We start from the raw sequence: 19,194 nt of genomic DNA, 5'->3' as shown, positions 1-19,194 counted from the left end.
TGGAATGTCCTTTCATTGCTGTAGTGGTAAGGTGATGTCCAGCGAGCTGGCTGGCTGGAATGTCCTTTCATTGCTGTAGTGGTAAGGTGACGTCCAGCAAGCTGGCTGGCTGGAGTGTCCTTTCATTGCTGTAGTGGTAAGGTGATGTCCAGCGAGCTGGCTGGCTGGAGTGTCGTTTCATTGCTGTAGTGGTAAGGTGATGTCCAGCGAGCTGGCTGGCTGGAGTGTCCTTTCATTGCTGTAGTGGTAAGGTGATGTCCAGCGAGCTGGCTGGCTGGAGTGTCCTTCCATTGCTGTAGTGGTAAGGTGATGTCCAGCAAGCTGGCGGGAGTGTCCTTTCATTGCTGTAGTGGTAAGGTGACGTCCAGCGAGCTGGCTGGCTGGAATGTCCTTTCATTGCTGTAGTGGTAAGGTGATGTCCAGCGAGCTGGCTGGCTGGAATGTCCTTTCATTGCTGTAGTGGTAAGGTGATGTCCAGCGAGCTGGCTGGAGTGTCCTTTCATTGCTGTAGTGGTAAGGTGACGTCCAGCAAGCTGGCTGGCTGGAGTGTCCTTTCATTGCTGTAGTGGTAAGGTGATGTCCAGCGAGCTGGCTGGCTGGAGTGTCCTTTCATTGCTGTAGTGGTAAGGTGATGTCCAGCGAGCTGGCTGGCTGGAGTGTCCTTTCATTGCTGTAGTGGTAAGGTGATGTCCAGCGAGCTGGCTGGAGTGTCCTTTCATTGCGGTAGTGGTAAGGTGATGTCCAGCGAGCTGGCTGGAGTGTCCTTTCATTGCGGTAGTGGTAAGGTGATGTCCAGCGAGCTGGCTGGAGTGTCCTTTCATTGCTGTAGTGGTAAGGTGATGTCCAGCGAGCTGGCTGGCTGGAGTGTCCTTTCATTGCTGTAGTGGTAAGGTGATGTCCAGCGAGCTGGCTGGAGTGTCCTTTCATTGCTGTAGTGGTAAGGTGACGTCCAGCGAGCTGGCTGGCTGGAATGTCCTTTCATTGCTGTAGTGGTAAGGTGACGTCCAGCAAGCTGGCTGGCTGGAGTGTCCTTTCATTGCTGTAGTGGTAAGGTGATGTCCAGCGAGCTGGCTGGAGTGTCCTTTCATTGCGGTAGTGGTAAGGTGACGTCCAGCGAGCTGGCTGGCTGGAATGTCCTTTCATTGCTGTAGTGGTAAGGTGATGTCCAGCGAGCTGGCTGGAATGTCCTTTCATTGCTGTAGTGGTAAGGTGATGTACAGCGAGCTGGCTGGCTGGAGTGTCCTTTCATTGCTGTAGTGGTAAGGTGATGTCCAGCGAGCTGGCTGGCTGGAATGTCCTTTCATTGCTGTAGTGGTAAGGTGATGTCCAGCGAGCTGGCTGGAGTGTCCTTTCATTGCTGTAGTGGTAAGGTGATGTCCAGCGAGCTGGCTGGCTGGAATGTCCTTTCATTGCTGTAGTGGTAAGGTGATGTCCAGCGAGCTGGCTGGAATGTCCTTTCATTGCTGTAGTGGTAAGGTGATGTCCAGCGAGCTGGCTGGCTGGAGTGTCCTTTCATTGCTGTAGTGGTAAGGTGATGTCCAGCGAGCTGGCTGGCTGGAGTGTCCTTTCATTGCTGTAGTGGTAAGGTGATGTCCAGCGAGCTGGCTGGAGTGTCCTTTCATTGCTGTAGTGGTAAGGTGATGTCCAGCGAGCTGGCTGGCTGGAATGTCCTTTCATTGCTGTAGTGGTAAGGTGATGTCCAGCGAGCTGGCTGGAATGTCCTTTCATTGCTGTAGTGGTAAGGTGATGTCCAGCGAGCTGGCTGGCTGGAGTGTCCTTTCATTGCTGTAGTGGTAAGGTGATGTCCAGTGAGCTGGCTGGCTGGAATGTCCTTTCATTGCTGTAGTGGTAAGGTGATGTCCAGTGAGCTGGCTGGCTGGAATGTCCTTTCATTGCTATAGTGGTAAGGTGACGTCCAGCGAGCTGGCTGGAATGTCCTTTCATTGCTGTAGTGGTAAGGTGATGTCCAGCGAGCTGGCTGGCTGGAGTGTCCTTTCATTGCTGTAGTGGTAAGGTGATGTCCAGTGAGCTGGCTGGCTGGAATGTCCTTTCATTGCTGTAGTGGTAAGGTGATGTCCAGTGAGCTGGCTGGCTGGAATGTCCTTTCATTGCTATAGTGGTAAGGTGACGTCCAGCGAGCTGGCTGGAGTGTCCTTTCATTGCTGTAGTGGTAAGGTGACGTCCAGCGAGCTGGCTGGCTGGAGTGTCGTTTCCCTGCCACAGTGATAAGGTTACGTCCAGCGAGCTGGCTGGCTGGAGTGTCCTTCCATTGCTGTAGTGGTAAGGTGATGTCCAGCGAGCTGGCTGGAATGTCATTTCATTGCTGTAGTGGTAAGGTGATGTCCAGCGAGCTGGCTGGAATGTCATTTCATTGCTGTAGTGGTAAGGTGATGTCCAGCGAGCTGGCTGGAGTGTCCTTCCATTGCTGTAGTGGTAAGGTGATGTCCAGCAAGCTGGCTGGAGTGTCCTTTCATTGCTGTAGTGGTAAGGTGATGTCCAGCGAGCTGGCTGGAGTGTCCTTTCATTGCTGTAGTGGTAAGGTGATGTCCAGCAAGCTGGCTGGCTGGAATGTCCTTTCATTGCTGTAGTGGTAAGGTGATGTCCAGCGAGCTGGCTGGCTGGAATGTCCTTTCATTGCTGTAGTGGTAAGGTGATGTCCAGCGAGCTGGCTGGCTGGAATGTCCTTTCATTGCTGTAGTGGTAAGGTGATGTCCAGCGAGCTGGCTGGAATGTCCTTTCATTGCTGTAGTGGTAAGGTGATGTCCAGCGAGCTGGCTGGAGTGTCCTTTCATTGCTGTAGTGGTAAGGTGATGTCCAGCAAGCTGGCTGGCTGGAATGTCCTTTCATTGCTGTAGTGGTAAGGTGATGTCCAGCGAGCTGGCTGGCTGGAATGTCCTTTCATTGCTGTAGTGGTAAGGTGATGTCCAGCGAGCTGGCTGGCTGGAATGTCCTTTCATTGCTGTAGTGGTAAGGTGATGTCCAGCGAGCTGGCTGGCTGGAGTGTCCTTTCATTGCTGTAGTGGTAAGGTGATGTCCAGCAAGCTGGCTGGAGTGTCCTTTCATTGCTGTAGTGGTAAGGTGATGTCCAGCGAGCTGGCTGGCTGGAATGTCCTTTCATTGCTGTAGTGGTAAGGTGATGTCCAGCGAGCTGGCTGGAGTGTCCTTTCATTGCTGTAGTGGTAAGGTGACGTCCAGCAAGCTGGCTGGCTGGAGTGTCCTTTCATTGCTGTAGTGGTAAGGTGACGTCCAGCGAGCTGGCTGGCTGGAGTGTCCTTTCATTGCTGTAGTGGTAAGGTGACGTCCAGCAAGCTGGCTGGCTGGAGTGTCCTTTCATTGCTGTAGTGGTAAGGTGATGTCCAGCGAGCTGGCTGGCTGGAATGTCCTTTCATTGCTGTAGTGGTAAGGTGATGTCCAGCGAGCTGGCTGGCTGGAGTGTCCTTTCATTGCTGTAGTGGTAAGGTGATGTCCAGCGAGCTGGCTGGCTGGAGTGTCCTTTCATTGCTGTAGTGGTAAGGTGACGTCCAGCGAGCTGGCTGGCTGGAATGTCCTTTCATTGCTATAGTGGTAAGGTGACGTCCAGCGAGCTGGCTGGCTGGAATGTCCTTTCATTGCTATAGTGGTAAGGTGACGTCCAGCGAGCTGGCTGGCTGGAATGTCCTTTCATTGCTATAGTGGTAAGGTGACGTCCAGCGAGCTGGCTGGCTGGAATGTCCTTTCATTGCTATAGTGGTAAGGTGACGTCCAGCGAGCTGGCTGGCTGGAGTGTCCTTTCATTGCTGTAGTGGTAAGGTGACGTCCAGCGAGCTGGCTGGCTGGAATGTCCTTTCATTGCTGTAGTGGTAAGGTGATGTCCAGCGAGCTGGCTGGCTGGAGTGTCCTTTCATTGCTGTAGTGGTAAGGTGATGTCCAGCGAGCTGGCTGGCTGGAGTGTCCTTTCATTGCTGTAGTGGTAAGGTGACGTCCAGCGAGCTGGCTGGCTGGAATGTCCTTTCATTGCTATAGTGGTAAGGTGACGTCCAGCGAGCTGGCTGGCTGGAATGTCCTTTCATTGCTATAGTGGTAAGGTGACGTCCAGCGAGCTGGCTGGCTGGAATGTCCTTTCATTGCTATAGTGGTAAGGTGACGTCCAGCGAGCTGGCTGGCTGGAATGTCCTTTCATTGCTATAGTGGTAAGGTGACGTCCAGCGAGCTGGCTGGCTGGAATGTCCTTTCATTGCTATAGTGGTAAGGTGACGTCCAGCGAGCTGGCTGGCTGGAATGTCCTTTCATTGCTGTAGTGGTAAGGTGATGTCCAGCGAGCTGGCTGGCTGGAGTGTCCTTTCATTGCTGTAGTGGTAAGGTGATGTCCAGCGAGCTGGCTGGAATGTCCTTTCATTGCTGTAGTGGTAAGGTGATGTCCAGCGAGCTGGCTGGCTGGAGTGTCCTTTCATTGCTGTAGTGGTAAGGTGATGTCCAGCGAGCTGGCTGGCTGGAGTGTCCTTTCATTGCTGTAGTGGTAAGGTGACGTCCAGCGAGCTGGCTGGCTGGAATGTCCTTTCATTGCTATAGTGGTAAGGTGACGTCCAGCGAGCTGGCTGGCTGGAATGTCCTTTCATTGCTGTAGTGGTAAGGTGACGTCCAGCGAGCTGGCTGGCTGGAGTGTCCTTTCATTGCTGTAGTGGTAAGGTGACGTCCAGCGAGCTGGCTGGCTGGAGTGTCCTTTCATTGCTGTAGTGGTAAGGTGATGTCCAGCGAGCTGGCTGGAGTGTCCTTTCATTGCTGTAGTGGTAAGGTGATGTCCAGCGAGCTGGCTGGAGTGTCCTTTCATTGCTGTAGTGGTAAGGTGATGTCCAGCGAGCTGGCTGGAGTGTCCTTTCATTGCTGTAGTGGTAAGGTGATGTCCAGCGAGCTGGCTGGAGTGTCCTTTCATTGCTGTAGTGGTAAGGTGATGTCCAGCGAGCTGGCTGGCTGGAATGTCCTTTCATTGCTGTAGTGGTAAGGTGATGTCCAGCGAGCTGGCTGGCTGGAGTGTCCTTTCATTGCTGTAGTGGTAAGGTGATGTCCAGCGAGCTGGCTGGCTGGAATGTCCTTTCATTGCTGTAGTGGTAAGGTGATGTCCAGCGAGCTGGCTGGCTGGAGTGTCCTTTCATTGCTGTAGTGGTAAGGTGATGTCCAGCGAGCTGGCTGGAGTGTCCTTTCATTGCTGTAGTGGTAAGGTGATGTCCAGCGAGCTGGCTGGAGTGTCCTTTCATTGCTGTAGTGGTAAGGTGATGTCCAGCGAGCTGGCTGGCTGGAATGTCCTTTCATTGCTGTAGTGGTAAGGTGATGTCCAGCGAGCTGGCTGGCTGGAGTGTCCTTTCATTGCTGTAGTGGTAAGGTGATGTCCAGCGAGCTGGCTGGCTGGAATGTCCTTTCATTGCTGTAGTGGTAAGGTGATGTCCAGCGAGCTGGCTGGCTGGAGTGTCCTTTCATTGCTGTAGTGGTAAGGTGATGTCCAGCGAGCTGGCTGGCTGGAATGTCCTTTCATTGCTGTAGTGGTAAGGTGATGTCCAGCGAGCTGGCTGGAGTGTCCTTTCATTGCTGTAGTGGTAAGGTGATGTCCAGCGAGCTGGCTGGCTGGAATGTCCTTTCATTGCTGTAGTGGTAAGGTGATGTCCAGCGAGCTGGCTGGAATGTCCTTTCATTGCTGTAGTGGTAAGGTGATGTCCAGCGAGCTGGCTGGCTGGAGTGTCCTTTCATTGCTGTAGTGGTAAGGTGATGTCCAGCGAGCTGGCTGGCTGGAGTGTCCTTTCATTGCTGTAGTGGTAAGGTGATGTCCAGCGAGCTGGCTGGAGTGTCCTTTCATTGCTGTAGTGGTAAGGTGATGTCCAGCGAGCTGGCTGGCTGGAATGTCCTTTCATTGCTGTAGTGGTAAGGTGATGTCCAGCGAGCTGGCTGGAATGTCCTTTCATTGCTGTAGTGGTAAGGTGATGTCCAGTGAGCTGGCTGGCTGGAATGTCCTTTCATTGCTATAGTGGTAAGGTGACGTCCAGCGAGCTGGCTGGAGTGTCCTTTCATTGCTGTAGTGGTAAGGTGATGTCCAGCGAGCTGGCTGGAGTGTCCTTTCATTGCTGTAGTGGTAAGGTGATGTCCAGCGAGCTGTCTGGCTGGAGTGTCCTTTCATTGCTGTAGTGGTAAGGTGATGTCCAGCGAGCTGGCTGGAGTGTCCTTTCATTGCTGTAGTGGTAAGGTGATGTCCAGCGAGCTGGCTGGCTGGAGTGTCCTTTCATTGCTGTAGTGGTAAGGTGATGTCCAGCGAGCTGGTTGGAATGTCCTTCCATTGCTGCTACAGAACTGCACCTGTAACCTGGTTAAGCAGGGCAGTTCCCCAATCCTGGATCCCAGCTTTCCAGTGACTGGAGCCATCTGTAAGCCAGGCATGGCATTAGTCTGCCTTAGACAACTGTGTGTACAGTACACGCCAGGTAATGGAAGAGGGAAACACTGGTGTAGAGGGTTCAGCAGTTTCTACCACGGATACGTGGGCTACACTTGTGTAATTTGTTGACTCCTTCCAAGCCCATTCTGCAATGTACCACTTCCATTTCACAGTAGAGTTACTGCACCCTCCCCACCCTGTAGTGGAGCTCTGCGAGAACCCATGTCATAATGGGGAGGGCAGGTTTCACAATTACCTCACTTCCCTCTCTGGAGGCCTCCATCTTACCAAGGGCCAGTAGCAGGCTAGCAGTTGTCCTTCAAAGGGTGTGCAACGTTCAGCTGCATCAGACAGTGCGGGACAAAACCATTTTGTCTCTGCCTGATGTACAGATACCTGTAGCTCAAAGGGCAATCTAGGTAAATGAGGAACCAGAGGCAGGGCTGGACCCACTGCCTCCTAAGCTGTTGTTGCTCTGGACCCATTTAAAAGCTACTTTCTCCCTAGTTACTTTATGCAAGTCTCATAACAGGACTGCTAGGTGGCATGTGTCACCTAGCAACAGCCCCACAAATCTTGCTTATTGGTGGGGGTAGCCATTTCAGTTAAATTATTCTGTTCTTCGTCTGGGTTGCTTGAAGCCCTGAGACCCAGTACCTGGGCAAATTGTCTCGGCACCTCTATTTTCTGTGGATTCACCACCCATCCTCAGTCCAGTACCAATACCAGTATGTTCAGGGCTTCAGCTACCCCCGCCTGGGTGGATCTTCTTAGCATGTCATCAATATAGTGGGCTACCTGTACATCAGGTGAGAGTGTACATGCATCATAGGCCTCACCCTATCAGAGTAGGGCTGTACAGATTCCTGAGGCAATCTAGTAAAAGTTACTGCCTGCCTTCCCATGTGAAGACAGATGTGTAACACCTGTTTGCCAGAAAACCAAATGACATAGTACAACACTAGCTGTTAGTAGGCCACCAGAAGCTCTAGGTATTGGAAGGGGGCAGTGAATAGAAAACATTAGTTCTAGAGGCAAGTTTTGTATTTAACTTCAATTTCAGTCAATTCAAATCCAGCACCTCCAAAAAAATATACAGCTTAACTCCTTTCACGTTTCTCCAACATCACAATTTTTAAACAAAGTAAACTTCGTTCAATAACTTATCAAATTCTTTGCAAAAATAAATTCTTGCAGAAAATCAAACTCAGATCCATGGAATGAAAATAAACGCATGCAGCCAACCATATTAAATCCTCTCCGTCATTGAACAAATCTTTCCCGCACTTCAGTTTGAAGAGCTATCTTGTTCGTTCGACGAAATAGTTGATATACTGTACACAGAAAGTCGATTCGCAATACTAACACAAAAATCTGAACAAATACCTTGGTATGATTTAACAGAACGTATTCCCGGTTACACAGTAGAGATCTTGGACTCTCGTTTCTGCCGATAATTACAGCTTCTGCTTATTATATTGAGCTTCAATAGATCTTTTATCGCTATCGTCTCTGCAGGGGGTTTACCCTGAAGTTTTCAAGCAGGGTAGGATACTCACTACTAATTCCACTTTAAAAAGTTTATATATCAGGTTCCAACAGTTCCCTGCGTTCCTCTCGCTTTCCTGCGTTTGCGTCAGCCACCTCCATTCTCTTTTTTAAAATTAAATTTGGTAAACCTCGTCTTCGAGGTAAGGTTTGGCCTGATTGGATTGGAAGATTGGTTGGCTGGGTTGTGGAACGGAACGGGTTGAGCAAGATGTCAGCTTCATTGCAGCGCTGGTTTGAAGAATTGCTGAGTCGGTCGTGGGTGGGAGATGAACTGGGTAGTGGAAGTGAGTTAGAGGTGGGAAAGAGGAATGGGGTGGAAAGAGTAAAAAAGTTATGAGGTGTTGAACTCTGAGGAATCGGGATGATCTAAATAGGACAGCAAAGCAATGTATAGATGATGAGATTAAAGCAATTATAAAATTGAGCGAAGACGGGTGATTGGAACCCGATTCATTTGGCGAAGATAATCAACAAACTTATCGGCGAGGTCAAAAGAGCCAAGATTTTACGAAATGGATCGCTATTAGTGATTTGTTGGGATGGTGTTCAGCAAGGTAAAGTGATAAGATTGAATAAAATAGATGGAAGAAAAGTACAATGTTCAATACCCAACAACAGAAAGTGGACTGGAGGAGTTATTCCGGGAATACCATAGAACATTACAGCACAGAAACAGGCCTTTTGGCCCTTCTTGGCTGTGCCGAACCATTTTTCTGCCTATTCCCACTGACCTGCACCTGGACCATATGTTACAAGGGGCGACGGCAGAGAACCCAAGTTCTCCGGAATAGGAATAGGGATTCTCCCAATCGGAATAGGGAACGAAGTATCACACAAGGATTGACCAACTAACTGGCAACTTGTGATAGGGTCGTCCTCGTTTTTATTTCCCAGTCTCTGATTGAAAGCCAGATGTACGGTAATTGGGTAACTAGCAGCAATTAACTGAAATTGGGGCATGATCAGGGAGAAAGGAATGTTAAAGGGGAACGGCCGACCGGAACAATGACACCAAACCCCTCACATCCATATACCTGTCCAAGTTTTTCTTAAATGTTAAAAGTGAGCCTGCATTCACCACTTTATCTGGCAGCTCATTCCACATGCCCACCACTCTCTGCGTGAAGAAGCCCCCCCTAATGTTCCCTTTAAACTTTTCCCCCTTCACCCTTAACCCATGACCTCTGTTTTTTTTCTCCCCTGGCCTCAGTGGAAAAAGCCTGCTTGCATTCACTCTATCTATACCCATTATAATTTTATACACCTCTAACAAATCACCCTTTATTCTCCTACGCTGCAGGGAATAAAGTCCTAACCTATTCAACCCTTCTCTGTAACTCAGTTTCTCAAGTCCCGGTAACATCCTTGTAAACCTCCTCTGCACTCTTTCAACCTTGTTAATATCCTTCCTGTAATTTGGTGACCAAAACTATACACAATACTCCAAATTCGGTCTCACCAATGTCTTATACAACCTCACCATTACATTCCAACTCTTACACTCAATACTTTGATTTATAAAGGCTAATGTACCAAAAGCTCTCTTTATGACCGTATCCACCTGTGACACCACTTTTAGGGAATTATGTATCTGTACTCCCAGATCTCTCTGTTCTACTACACTCCTCAGTGTCCTACCATTTACCTTGTATGTTCTACCTTGGTTTGACCTTCTGAAGTGCAATACCTCACACTTGTCTGCATTAAACTCCATCTGCCATTTTTCAGCCCATTCCTCCAACTGGTCCAAATCCCTCTGCAAGCTTTGAAAACCTTCCTCACTGTCCACTACACCTCCAATCTTTGTATCATCAGCACATTTGCTGATCCAATTTACCACATTATCATCCAGATCATTGATATAGATGACAAGTAACAATGGACCCAGCACTGATCCCTGTGGCACACCACTAGTCACAGGCCTCCACTCAGAGTAGCAATCCTCCACTATCACTCTCTGGCTTCTTCCATTGAACCAATGTCTAATCCAATTTACTACCTCTCCATGTATACCTAGCGACTGAATCTTCCTAACTAGCCTCCCATGCGGGACATTGTCAAAGGCCTTACTGAAGTCTATCTATACAACATCCACTGCCTTCCCTTCATCCACTTTCCTGGTAACTTCCTCGAAAAACTCTAATAGATTGGTTAAACATGACCTACCACACACAAAGCCCTGCTGACTTTTTCTAATAAGTCCCTGTCTATCCAAATACTTGTAGATCCTATCTCTTAGTATTCCTTCCAATAATTTACCTACTACCGATGTCAAACTTACCGGCCTATAATTTCCCGGCTTACTTTTTTAGCCTTTTTTAAACAACGGAACTACATGAGCTATCCTCCAATCCTCTGGCACCTGACCCGTGGATATCGACATTTTAAATATTTCTGCCAGGGCCCCTGCAATTTCAACACTAGTCTCCTTCAAGGTCCGAGGGAATACCCTGTCAGGTCCTGGGGATTTATCTCCTCTGATTTGCCTCAAGACAGCAAGCACCTCCTCCTCTTCAATCTGTAGAAGTTCCATGGCCTCCCTACTTGTTTGCCTTGTTTCCATAAACTCCATTCCAGTTTCCTTAGTAAATACAGATGCAAAAAAAACCCATTTAATATCTCTCCAATTTCTTTGGTTCCATACATAGCCGACCACTCTGATCTTTAAGAGGACCAATTTTATCCCTTACTATCCTTTTGCTCTTAACATACCTGTAGAAGCTCTTAGGATTAAGAGGATATCCTTCACCCTGACTGCCAAAGCAACCTCATGTCTTCTTTTAGCTTTCCTGATTTCTTTCTTAAGTATTTTCTTACTCTTTTTATACTCCTCAAGCATCTTATTTCCTCCCTGTTGCCTATACATGTTATACATCTCTGTCTTCTTCTTTATCAGAGTTCCAATATCCCTCGAGAACCAAGGTTCCTTATTCTTATTCATTTTGCCTTTAACCCTGACAGGAACGTACAAACTCTGCACTCTCAAAATTTCTCCTTTGAAGGCCTCCCACTTACCAATCACATCCTTGCCAGAGAACAACCTGTCTCGATCTACGCTTTTTAGATCCTTTCTCATTTCTTCAAATTTGGCCTTTTTCCAGTTTAGTATTTCAACCCGAGGACCAGATCTATCTTTATCCATGATCAAGTTGAAACTAATGACGTTATGATCACTGGAACCAAAGTGTTCCCCTACACACACTTCTGCCCTAACTCAGTTCCTAATAGGAGATCTAATAATGCATCCCCCCTAGTTGGTACATCTATATATTGATTTAGAAAACTTCCCTGAACACATTTCACAAACTCTAACCCATCTAGACCTTTAACAGTATGGGAGTCCCAATCAATGTGTGGTAAATTAAAATCCCCTACAATTTCAACTTCCTGTCTCCTGCAGTTGTCTGTTATTTCTCTGCAGATTTGCTCCTCCAATTCTCGCTGACTATTGGGTGGTCTGTAATACAACCCTATTAATGTGGTCATACCTTTCCTGTTTCTCAGCTCCACCCATATGGCCTCAGTAGACAAGCCCTCTAATCTGTCCTGCCGAAGCACTGCTGTAATATTTTCCCTGACTAGCAAAGCCACCCCACCCCCCACCCTTCATCCCTCTGCCTCTATCACGTCTGAAACTTCGGAACCCTGGAACATTGAGCTGCCAGTCCTGCCCCTCCTGTAGCCAAGTTTCAGTAATGGCTATGATGTCATAATTCCATGTGTCAATCCAGGCCCTCAGCTCGTCTGCCTTTCCCACAATACTCCTCGCATTGAAATATACACACCTCAGAAGATTATTACCACCACACACAACCTTACTATTTGTGACTTTGCATGAACCACTAACATCTTTTATTTTTACCCCTGTTCCACTATTTACTCTGGCACTCTGGTTCCCATCCCCCTGCATATCTAGTTTAAACCCTCCCCAATAACACTAGCAAACCTCCCTGCAAGTATATTGGTCCCCTTATAGTTCAGGTGTAACCCGTCTCTCTTGTACAGGTCCCACCTGCCCCAAAAGAGGTCCCAATGATGTAGAAAACTGAAACCCTGCCCCCTACACCAGTTTCTCAGCCACGTGTTCATCTGCCAGAGCATCCTACTCTTACCCTCACTGGCACATGGCACAGGCAGCAATCCAGAGATTACTACCCTCGAGGTCCTGTTTTTCAACTTCCTACCAAGCTCTCTGTACTCACTCTTCAGGACCTCCTGACTCTTTCTACCTACGTCATTGGTACCAATGTGTACCACAACATCTGGCTGATCTCCCTCCAATTTCAGAATGCTGTGCACGCGATCAGAGACATCCCTGACCCTGGCACCCGGGAGGCAACAAACCATCTGGGAGTCTCTGTCACGACCACAGAATCTCCTGTCTGTACCCCTGACTATGGAGTCCCCTATCACTACTGCTCTCCTCTTCTTCCTCCCTCCCTTCTGCACTGCAGAACCAGACTCAGTGCCAGAGATCCGGCTGCCGCAGCTTGTCCCAGGTAAACCATCTCCCCCCCCCACCAACAGTATCCAAATCGGTATACCTGTTTTGGAGGGGAATGGCCACAGGGGAACCCTGTACTACCTGCACTTTCCTCTTCCCTCGCCTGACATTAACCCAATTACCTGTGCCCTGTCCCTTAGGTGTAACTACCCCCCGGAAGCTACTATCTATAAACTGCTCAGTCTCCCGAATGATCCGGAGGTGATCCAACTCCTGCTCCAGTTCCCTAAGTCAGTTTGTTAGGAGCTGCAGCTGGATGCACTTCCTGCAGGTGTCGTTGTCAGGGACACCAGAGGTCTCCCTGACTTCCCACATCCTGCAAGAGGAGCATTCCAACATCCTGCCTGGCATATTCTCTAGTCTGAACAAAAAAAAAGAAGAAAAACAGAAACTTACCGGAACCTACCCTTGCCTCTGCCTGTTTCTCACCGAAGCCTGATTGAGCCAAAGCCGTCTCACTCTGACTCAGTCCCCTCCAATGATGGCCGCTGTATATGGCGGTCTTTCTTTTAAACCTTGGCGCGCTACGTCACGCGCCTGCGCAGTCTAGCCTCTTTTCCCCGAGCAGTTAAACAAAAGAAGAACAACCTTCCCTCAGCGATGCTTCAGTCTTCCAAAAAAAGATCTCCCACAATACCAACAAAAGTTAATATGGATGAGATTAAACAGAACATAAAAGCAGCAAAAATTATTGAGGCCAAACGTTTGAAAGTTACAAGAAACCAGAAAAAGTGATAGTTTATCGGTTATGATTAACTTTGATGAAGAAAGATTGCCGACTAAAGTTTATTTAGGGTATATGTGTTATGAGGTCAGACCATATATTCCACTGCCTTTAAGATGCTTTAAATGTCAGAAATTCGGGCATTTTGCGACAGTCTGCAGAGGGAAACAAAGATGTGGGAGATGCGCTGGAGAGCATGAATACGGAAAATGTGAGGCGGGTGCTAGGCTGAAGCGCTGCAATTGTGGTGAGGAACACAGTCGAGGGTTTACCGAGGGTGCTTTAATAGCAAGAGGCAGCTGAGATACAACATGGAAAAGTAACTCAAGGGATCAGTTACGCGGAGGCAGTGAAAGGATTTGTGGAAAAAGAGCAAACAAATACAGGTGAATTGTGAGGGCTGTAAGGATACACTTATAATGAGTAGAAATGATCTCATACTGTTTATGGTAGATGCAATTAACTGTTCAGTGCAAACAAACAAAAGAACTGAAAATTAAAGTTATAGTCAAGTGCAGAAAAATATCATGGTATTACAGGGTGGGAAGTAGTCGAAGAAACACTGAATGGAGGATCAAACAGTTCACAGGCAGGGGAGGCGGGATATTAATGACAATATATATTATACAATGCAATGCAAGGTGTCATCGCAAATGGTCAAGAATTTAAGAAATGTGTATCAGAATTTCAGGAAAGCCTCAGATTTTATGTATACAAGAAACGTGGTTGAAACCCAGGGTAACTGCAGAACTCCAACAACAAATACAAGTACCGGTACTTAATAAGAACAGCTGTGAGTTGGAAACGAGATTGGAAAATGGAGGAACTTACTACAAAGTTACAAAAGGAAAAGAAATTGTTGCAATGCAAAGTGAATTGTCTACACTCAGATTATAAAATGAAAACGTGGAAACAATTGAATTTCGCAATCTCAGTAAACAACTACAGGTTATGATTCAAGTAAAGGAAAACTTGGAAATGCCAAATAGACTAGAAAAATGGCAATTATTAAAAGGTAAACATTAGTATTCTTAAACAAGAAGATTTCAGTCTTACAAATGATGCAGATGTAATCAGGTAATTGAGAATGCAATTACTTGGAAACCATGTGACAAAATTAGGGAAGAAAAGCAGTTTGTGGCACTGCTAGCTAATGAGATTACTTATACATCCTGCAGAGGACAGTAATATGCCTAGATGCGTCTAAAGTGCTGGAAATAGAAGAAGAAGGAGAACCATAGAACATTACAGCACAGAAATAGGCCTTTTGGTCCTTCTTGGCTGTGCTGAACCATTTTTCTGCTCAGTCCCACTGACCTGCACCTGGCCCATATCCCTCCATACATCTCTCATCCATGTACCCGTCCAAGTTTTTCTTAAATGTTAAAGGTGAGCCCGCATTTACCACTTCATCTGGCAGCTCATTCCACACTCCCACCACTCTCTGTGTGAAGAAGCCCCCCCCCAATGTGCCCTTTAAACTTTTACCCCTTCACCCTTAACCCATGTCCTCTGGTTTTTTTTCTCCCCTAGCTTCAGTGGAAAAAGCCTGCTTGCATTCACTCTATCTATACCCATCATAATTTTATATACCTCCAAGTCTCCCCTCATTCTTCTATGCTCCAGGGAATAAAGTCCTAACCTATTCAACTTTCTCTGTAACTCAGTTTCTCAAGTCCCAGCAACATCCTTGTAAACCTTCTCTGCACTCTTTCAATCTTCCTGTAATTTGGTGACCAAAACTGTACACAATACTCCAAATTCAGCCTCACCAATGCCTTATACAACCTCACCATAACATTCCAACTCTTATACTCAATACTCTGATTTATAAAGGCCAATGGACCAAAAACTCTCTTTACTACCCTATCTACCTGTGACGCCACTTTTAGGGAATTTTGTATCTGTATTCCCAGATCTCTCTTTTCTACTGCGCTCCTCAGTGTCCTACCGTTTATACCTTGTATGTTCTACCTTGGTTTGTCCTTCCAAAGTGCAATACCTCACACTTGTCTGTATTAAACTCCATCTGCCATTTTTCAGCCCATTTTTCCAGCTGGTCCAAATCCCTCTGCAAGCTTTGAAAACCTTCCTCACTGTCCACTACACCTCCAATCTTTGTATCATCAGCAAATTTGCTGATCCAATTTACCACATTATCATCCAGATCATTGATATAGATGACAAATAACAATGGACCCAGCACTGATCCCTGTGGCACACCACTAGAAGAAGAAAAAGAAACCTCGTCTTCATCCCTCCACAGGTGGAGCTTTCTGACAATACATCTTTGGGTTTAGTTAAGCTGGGTTACAAATGGATGCTGGTGACAGGGACATTGCATTGGCCAGATCGATCATGCTGACATACTTTCCAGAGGGGCGTGCTTGTTTAACTAGCAATAATCAACTGGCATCCTCCAACTGCTAGCCATTTCTTCACTGGTCAAGCAAGACTTTTAAATTCAGGTGTTATATGTCTGACACACCTTATTTAACATCTCTGCCTTGGTGTCTGAAACCTCCGTATTTCACTCAAACCACGGCACTCAGTCGTGATATAATAAGAGACTCCCACTTCACTCGCCTCACTAAATAGTTGCTATTAAAATGCCAAGCGTGAACTTCCCCAACGTAGTCTGCAGCACCTTCATTCCAATCATACTGTCAGGTAACTGGGGCTTCCATCGGTGGTCCGTCCCCAGCGGCCTACCGAACGGTCTCCCAAGCTGTATTGTATTTCCTCTGCTCACACCAGAGGCCTCGATGCCAGTCAGCGTTTCTGTTATAACCAAATATTCGGCCCTCGTGTCCAGTAAAGATTTAACATTTTGTCTGTTCCCACCTCCCACCACAAAGTTACAGTTATGTGAGGCCTCGGGTCCCTGAAGGCGAGGGGTCACTACTCTGATTGGGGTCCCTGGCCCCAGCCCTATGCAACATGTGGGGGGGTGGGTCTGGTCATTCCAAATTAACCCTCGAGCCCCACCATTGATGTCCCAGCATTCTCTCTCTCTTCCTTTATTCCCCAGCCCTGGTGATGGACTCTCCTTCCAATTGTCAAAAACATTTTTAACTTTTTTCATTACGGAGTTTAGAGTTCATTTCAGGTGGCATCTGTAAGGAATTTGCACATCCTTCTCACGACCACATGGGTTTCCTCCGGGGGGGGGGGGGCTGCGGTTTCCTCCCACAGTTCAAAGAAGTACCATTTAGTAGGTTTAATTGGTCCTTGTAAATTGTCCTGTGATTAGGTTAAATCAGTGGGCTGCTGGGTGGTGAGACTTGTTGGTCTAGCCAGGCCTGTTTTGCACTCTTTCTCCAAATAGATGAATCAAATGAAAATGAAAAAGTATTTATTTATTTATTTATTAGAAGCAATTCTTTCCTTCTGTCAAAATTACAAAGTGTCTGCAAATGGGTGTTCAGTCTGAAATAACACACTGGAGGAGATGAACAGGTCAGCCAGCATCAATGGAGAGGAATAAACAGTCGACATTCTGGGCCAAGACCCTTCACCTGGAAAGGAAGGGGGAAGAGACAGAATAAGAAGGTGGGAGGGGGAGAAGGAGGACAAGCTGGCAGGACATATTTGAGACCAAGTTAATGGGGAGGGGGATGAAATAAGAAACTAGGAGTGGAAAAGGGGGAACCTGGCAGGAGAAGAGAGTAGACTATGGGAGGAAGGGAAAGATCCCAATTTCGTACTTCATCTCCCACCCACCTTCCCTCTCACCTGGTCTCACCTATCACCTGCCAGCTTGTACTCCTTCCCCTCCCCCACCTTCTTATTCTGGCTCTGCTCCCTTCTAGATGAAAATGTCTACAATTTATTCCCCTTTTACGGATGGCGTCTGACTTACTGAGACCCTCCAGCACTGCGTGTGTTTTTCTTGAAAGCATAGAGGGTTTTAACTCTTGCAAGACCGGACCCTCATGAGTCTGTAGCCTTAACCCAGCTTCCCTCTCCCCCCACCCTCTGGACAACCAGCCCTTGAGGCTCATGATAAATCTGCAGTGTATTTTATTCCTCAGCCTGGACTCTCTAGATATCCTGTTGAATGTTTTCCTGGCCATTGCAGTTGACAATCTGGCTGAGGCAGAGAGTCTGACATCAGCTCAGAAGGAAGCTGCTGAGGAAAAGAAGAGGAGGAAACTGGAGAGGTAAGTGGAGCTGGATGGGGTGAGTGGTGTGTGCGGGGACTGGAGAGGTAAGTGGAGCTGGATGGGGTGAGTGGTGTGTGCGGGGACTGGAGAGGTAAGTGGAGCTGGATGGGGTGAGTGGTGTGTGCGGGGACTGGAGAGGTAAGTGGAGCTGGATGGGGTGAGTGGTGTGTGCGGGGACTGGAGAGGTAAGTGGAGCTGGATGGGGTGAGTGGTGTGTGCGGGGACTGGAGAGGTAAGTGGAGCTGGATGGGGTGAGATAAAAGAGGGGGACAGTACCGAGAGTAGGAGAAGGTAAGGGAGGTCCTTAATGAATACTTTGTTTCCGTATTCACCGGTGATAGGGACCTTGATGAATGCGAGGACAGCGTAGACTATGCTAATATTCTGGAACATGTCAATGATTTTTAAAAAAAGAGGACTTTATTTGGTGTAAAATCCGAGTCATATGCACACCATTTAAGAATTGCAATATCTGCCTCTAGATTATATTCTTTTGTAGTAGTTTTCCATATTTTAAGAGTCAATTTCACCCATGGGTTATCAATAGTATTTATGTACCTTTGCAGGTTGTTATCAGCCAAAATTGCCTGTATGGGGATGGGAAGTATCCCCTCCCCAATGTTTTTCCATTGAGCGTCATATGATGGGCTGCACATATCACAGCTCTCAACTGTGCTGCAAAATAATAATCTCTAAGAGAAGATAGGCCCCATCCCCCCTTTTCCTTTGCTAATTGCAAAGTTTTGAGATGAACTCTAGGCCTTTTACCCTGCCAAATATACCTTGATAACATCTTGTTCCATTCATTGAATTGATTTTGATTAATCTCTATTGGTAGGGTCTGAAAGAGATATAACAGTCTGGGCAGTATATTCATTTTAATAGACTCAATCCTTGAACTGAGACTGTAAAAAGGAATCAGGTTCCATCTTGCCATATCTTCCTTGATTTTTTTATATAAAGGCTGATAATTACATTCTGATAATTTTGCCAAATCTTTTGGCATAATGATACCCAAATATTTGAAAGACTCTGTGTGCCATGCCCAGGGATATCTGTTTTCAATTTCTCTTGGTGGGCTATAGTAATATGAAGGTTTTATCTATGTTGATCTTGTATCCTGATAATTGACCATATTGTTCAAAGGATTGCATCAATTTAGGTAAAGTGTTTGTTGGTTGCCCTAGATAGATCAAAATGTCATCCGCATAACAAGCCAATTTATGCTCTGTCCCTTTAATAGTAATTCCCCTGATATCTTCATTTTGTCTGATGTATTGAGCTAATGGTTCCAGATATAATGCGAAGAGTAGCGGTGACCATGCACAACCCTGTCTCGTGCCCCTTTCTAGGGTAAGACTATTTGATAAATATCCATTTATTTTAATCCTAGCAGTAGGGTTGTCATATAGTGTCTGTATAGTTTTAATAATTGTGTCTTGGAAACCAAATCTATGTAAAACTCTGTAAAGGAAATTCCAATTAACTGAACTAAATGCCTTTTCAGCATCCACACTTAGCACTATTGCTTCGATTTTATTTTTTTGTATATGATCCATAATGTGAAGTGTTCTTTGTATATTGTCTTGTGTCTGGCATTGTCGTATAAAACCTGCCTGATACCATACTGATACCCATACGTATCAGTATGGGTAGAAACTCCACTAATCGTTTGGCCATGATGGAGGTAAATAATCTATAATCTACATTAAGAACGGATATTGGTCTAAATGACCCACATTCCATTTTATCCTTGCCTTCTTTCGGTATAGCTGAGATTATCACTTCCTTCCAACTGGGTGGCATTTGTGCCTTTTTTAGAGCCCAGTTCAGTGTGGGGAGTAAAACAGGA

At 46.8% G+C, this 19,194-nt stretch overlaps 1 protein-coding gene across 5 annotated transcripts in view; it reads left to right on the top strand.

Moving 5' to 3' along the window:
- Positions 1-19,194, top strand: part of LOC140717085 (voltage-dependent L-type calcium channel subunit alpha-1S-like) — a 665,173-nt gene that overhangs the window by 164,452 nt on the left and 481,527 nt on the right. For all 5 annotated transcript variants that reach the window (XR_012096443.1, XM_073030268.1, XM_073030267.1 and 2 more), the window contains exon 14: positions 17,225-17,339. Coding sequence is in view for 4 of the 5 variants with exons in the window: in XM_073030268.1 (XP_072886369.1) it covers positions 17,225-17,339 (115 nt within the window). In the remaining variant the exon portion in view is untranslated. The remainder of the gene's footprint in view (positions 1-17,224; positions 17,340-19,194) is intronic.

This window comes from Hemitrygon akajei, chromosome 27, assembly GCF_048418815.1.
Source record: "Hemitrygon akajei chromosome 27, sHemAka1.3, whole genome shotgun sequence".
NCBI classification, from domain to species: Eukaryota; Metazoa; Chordata; class Chondrichthyes; order Myliobatiformes; family Dasyatidae; genus Hemitrygon; species Hemitrygon akajei.
Note: the sequence above shows the minus strand (reverse complement) of the source record. Positions and strands in the feature narration are given on the sequence as shown.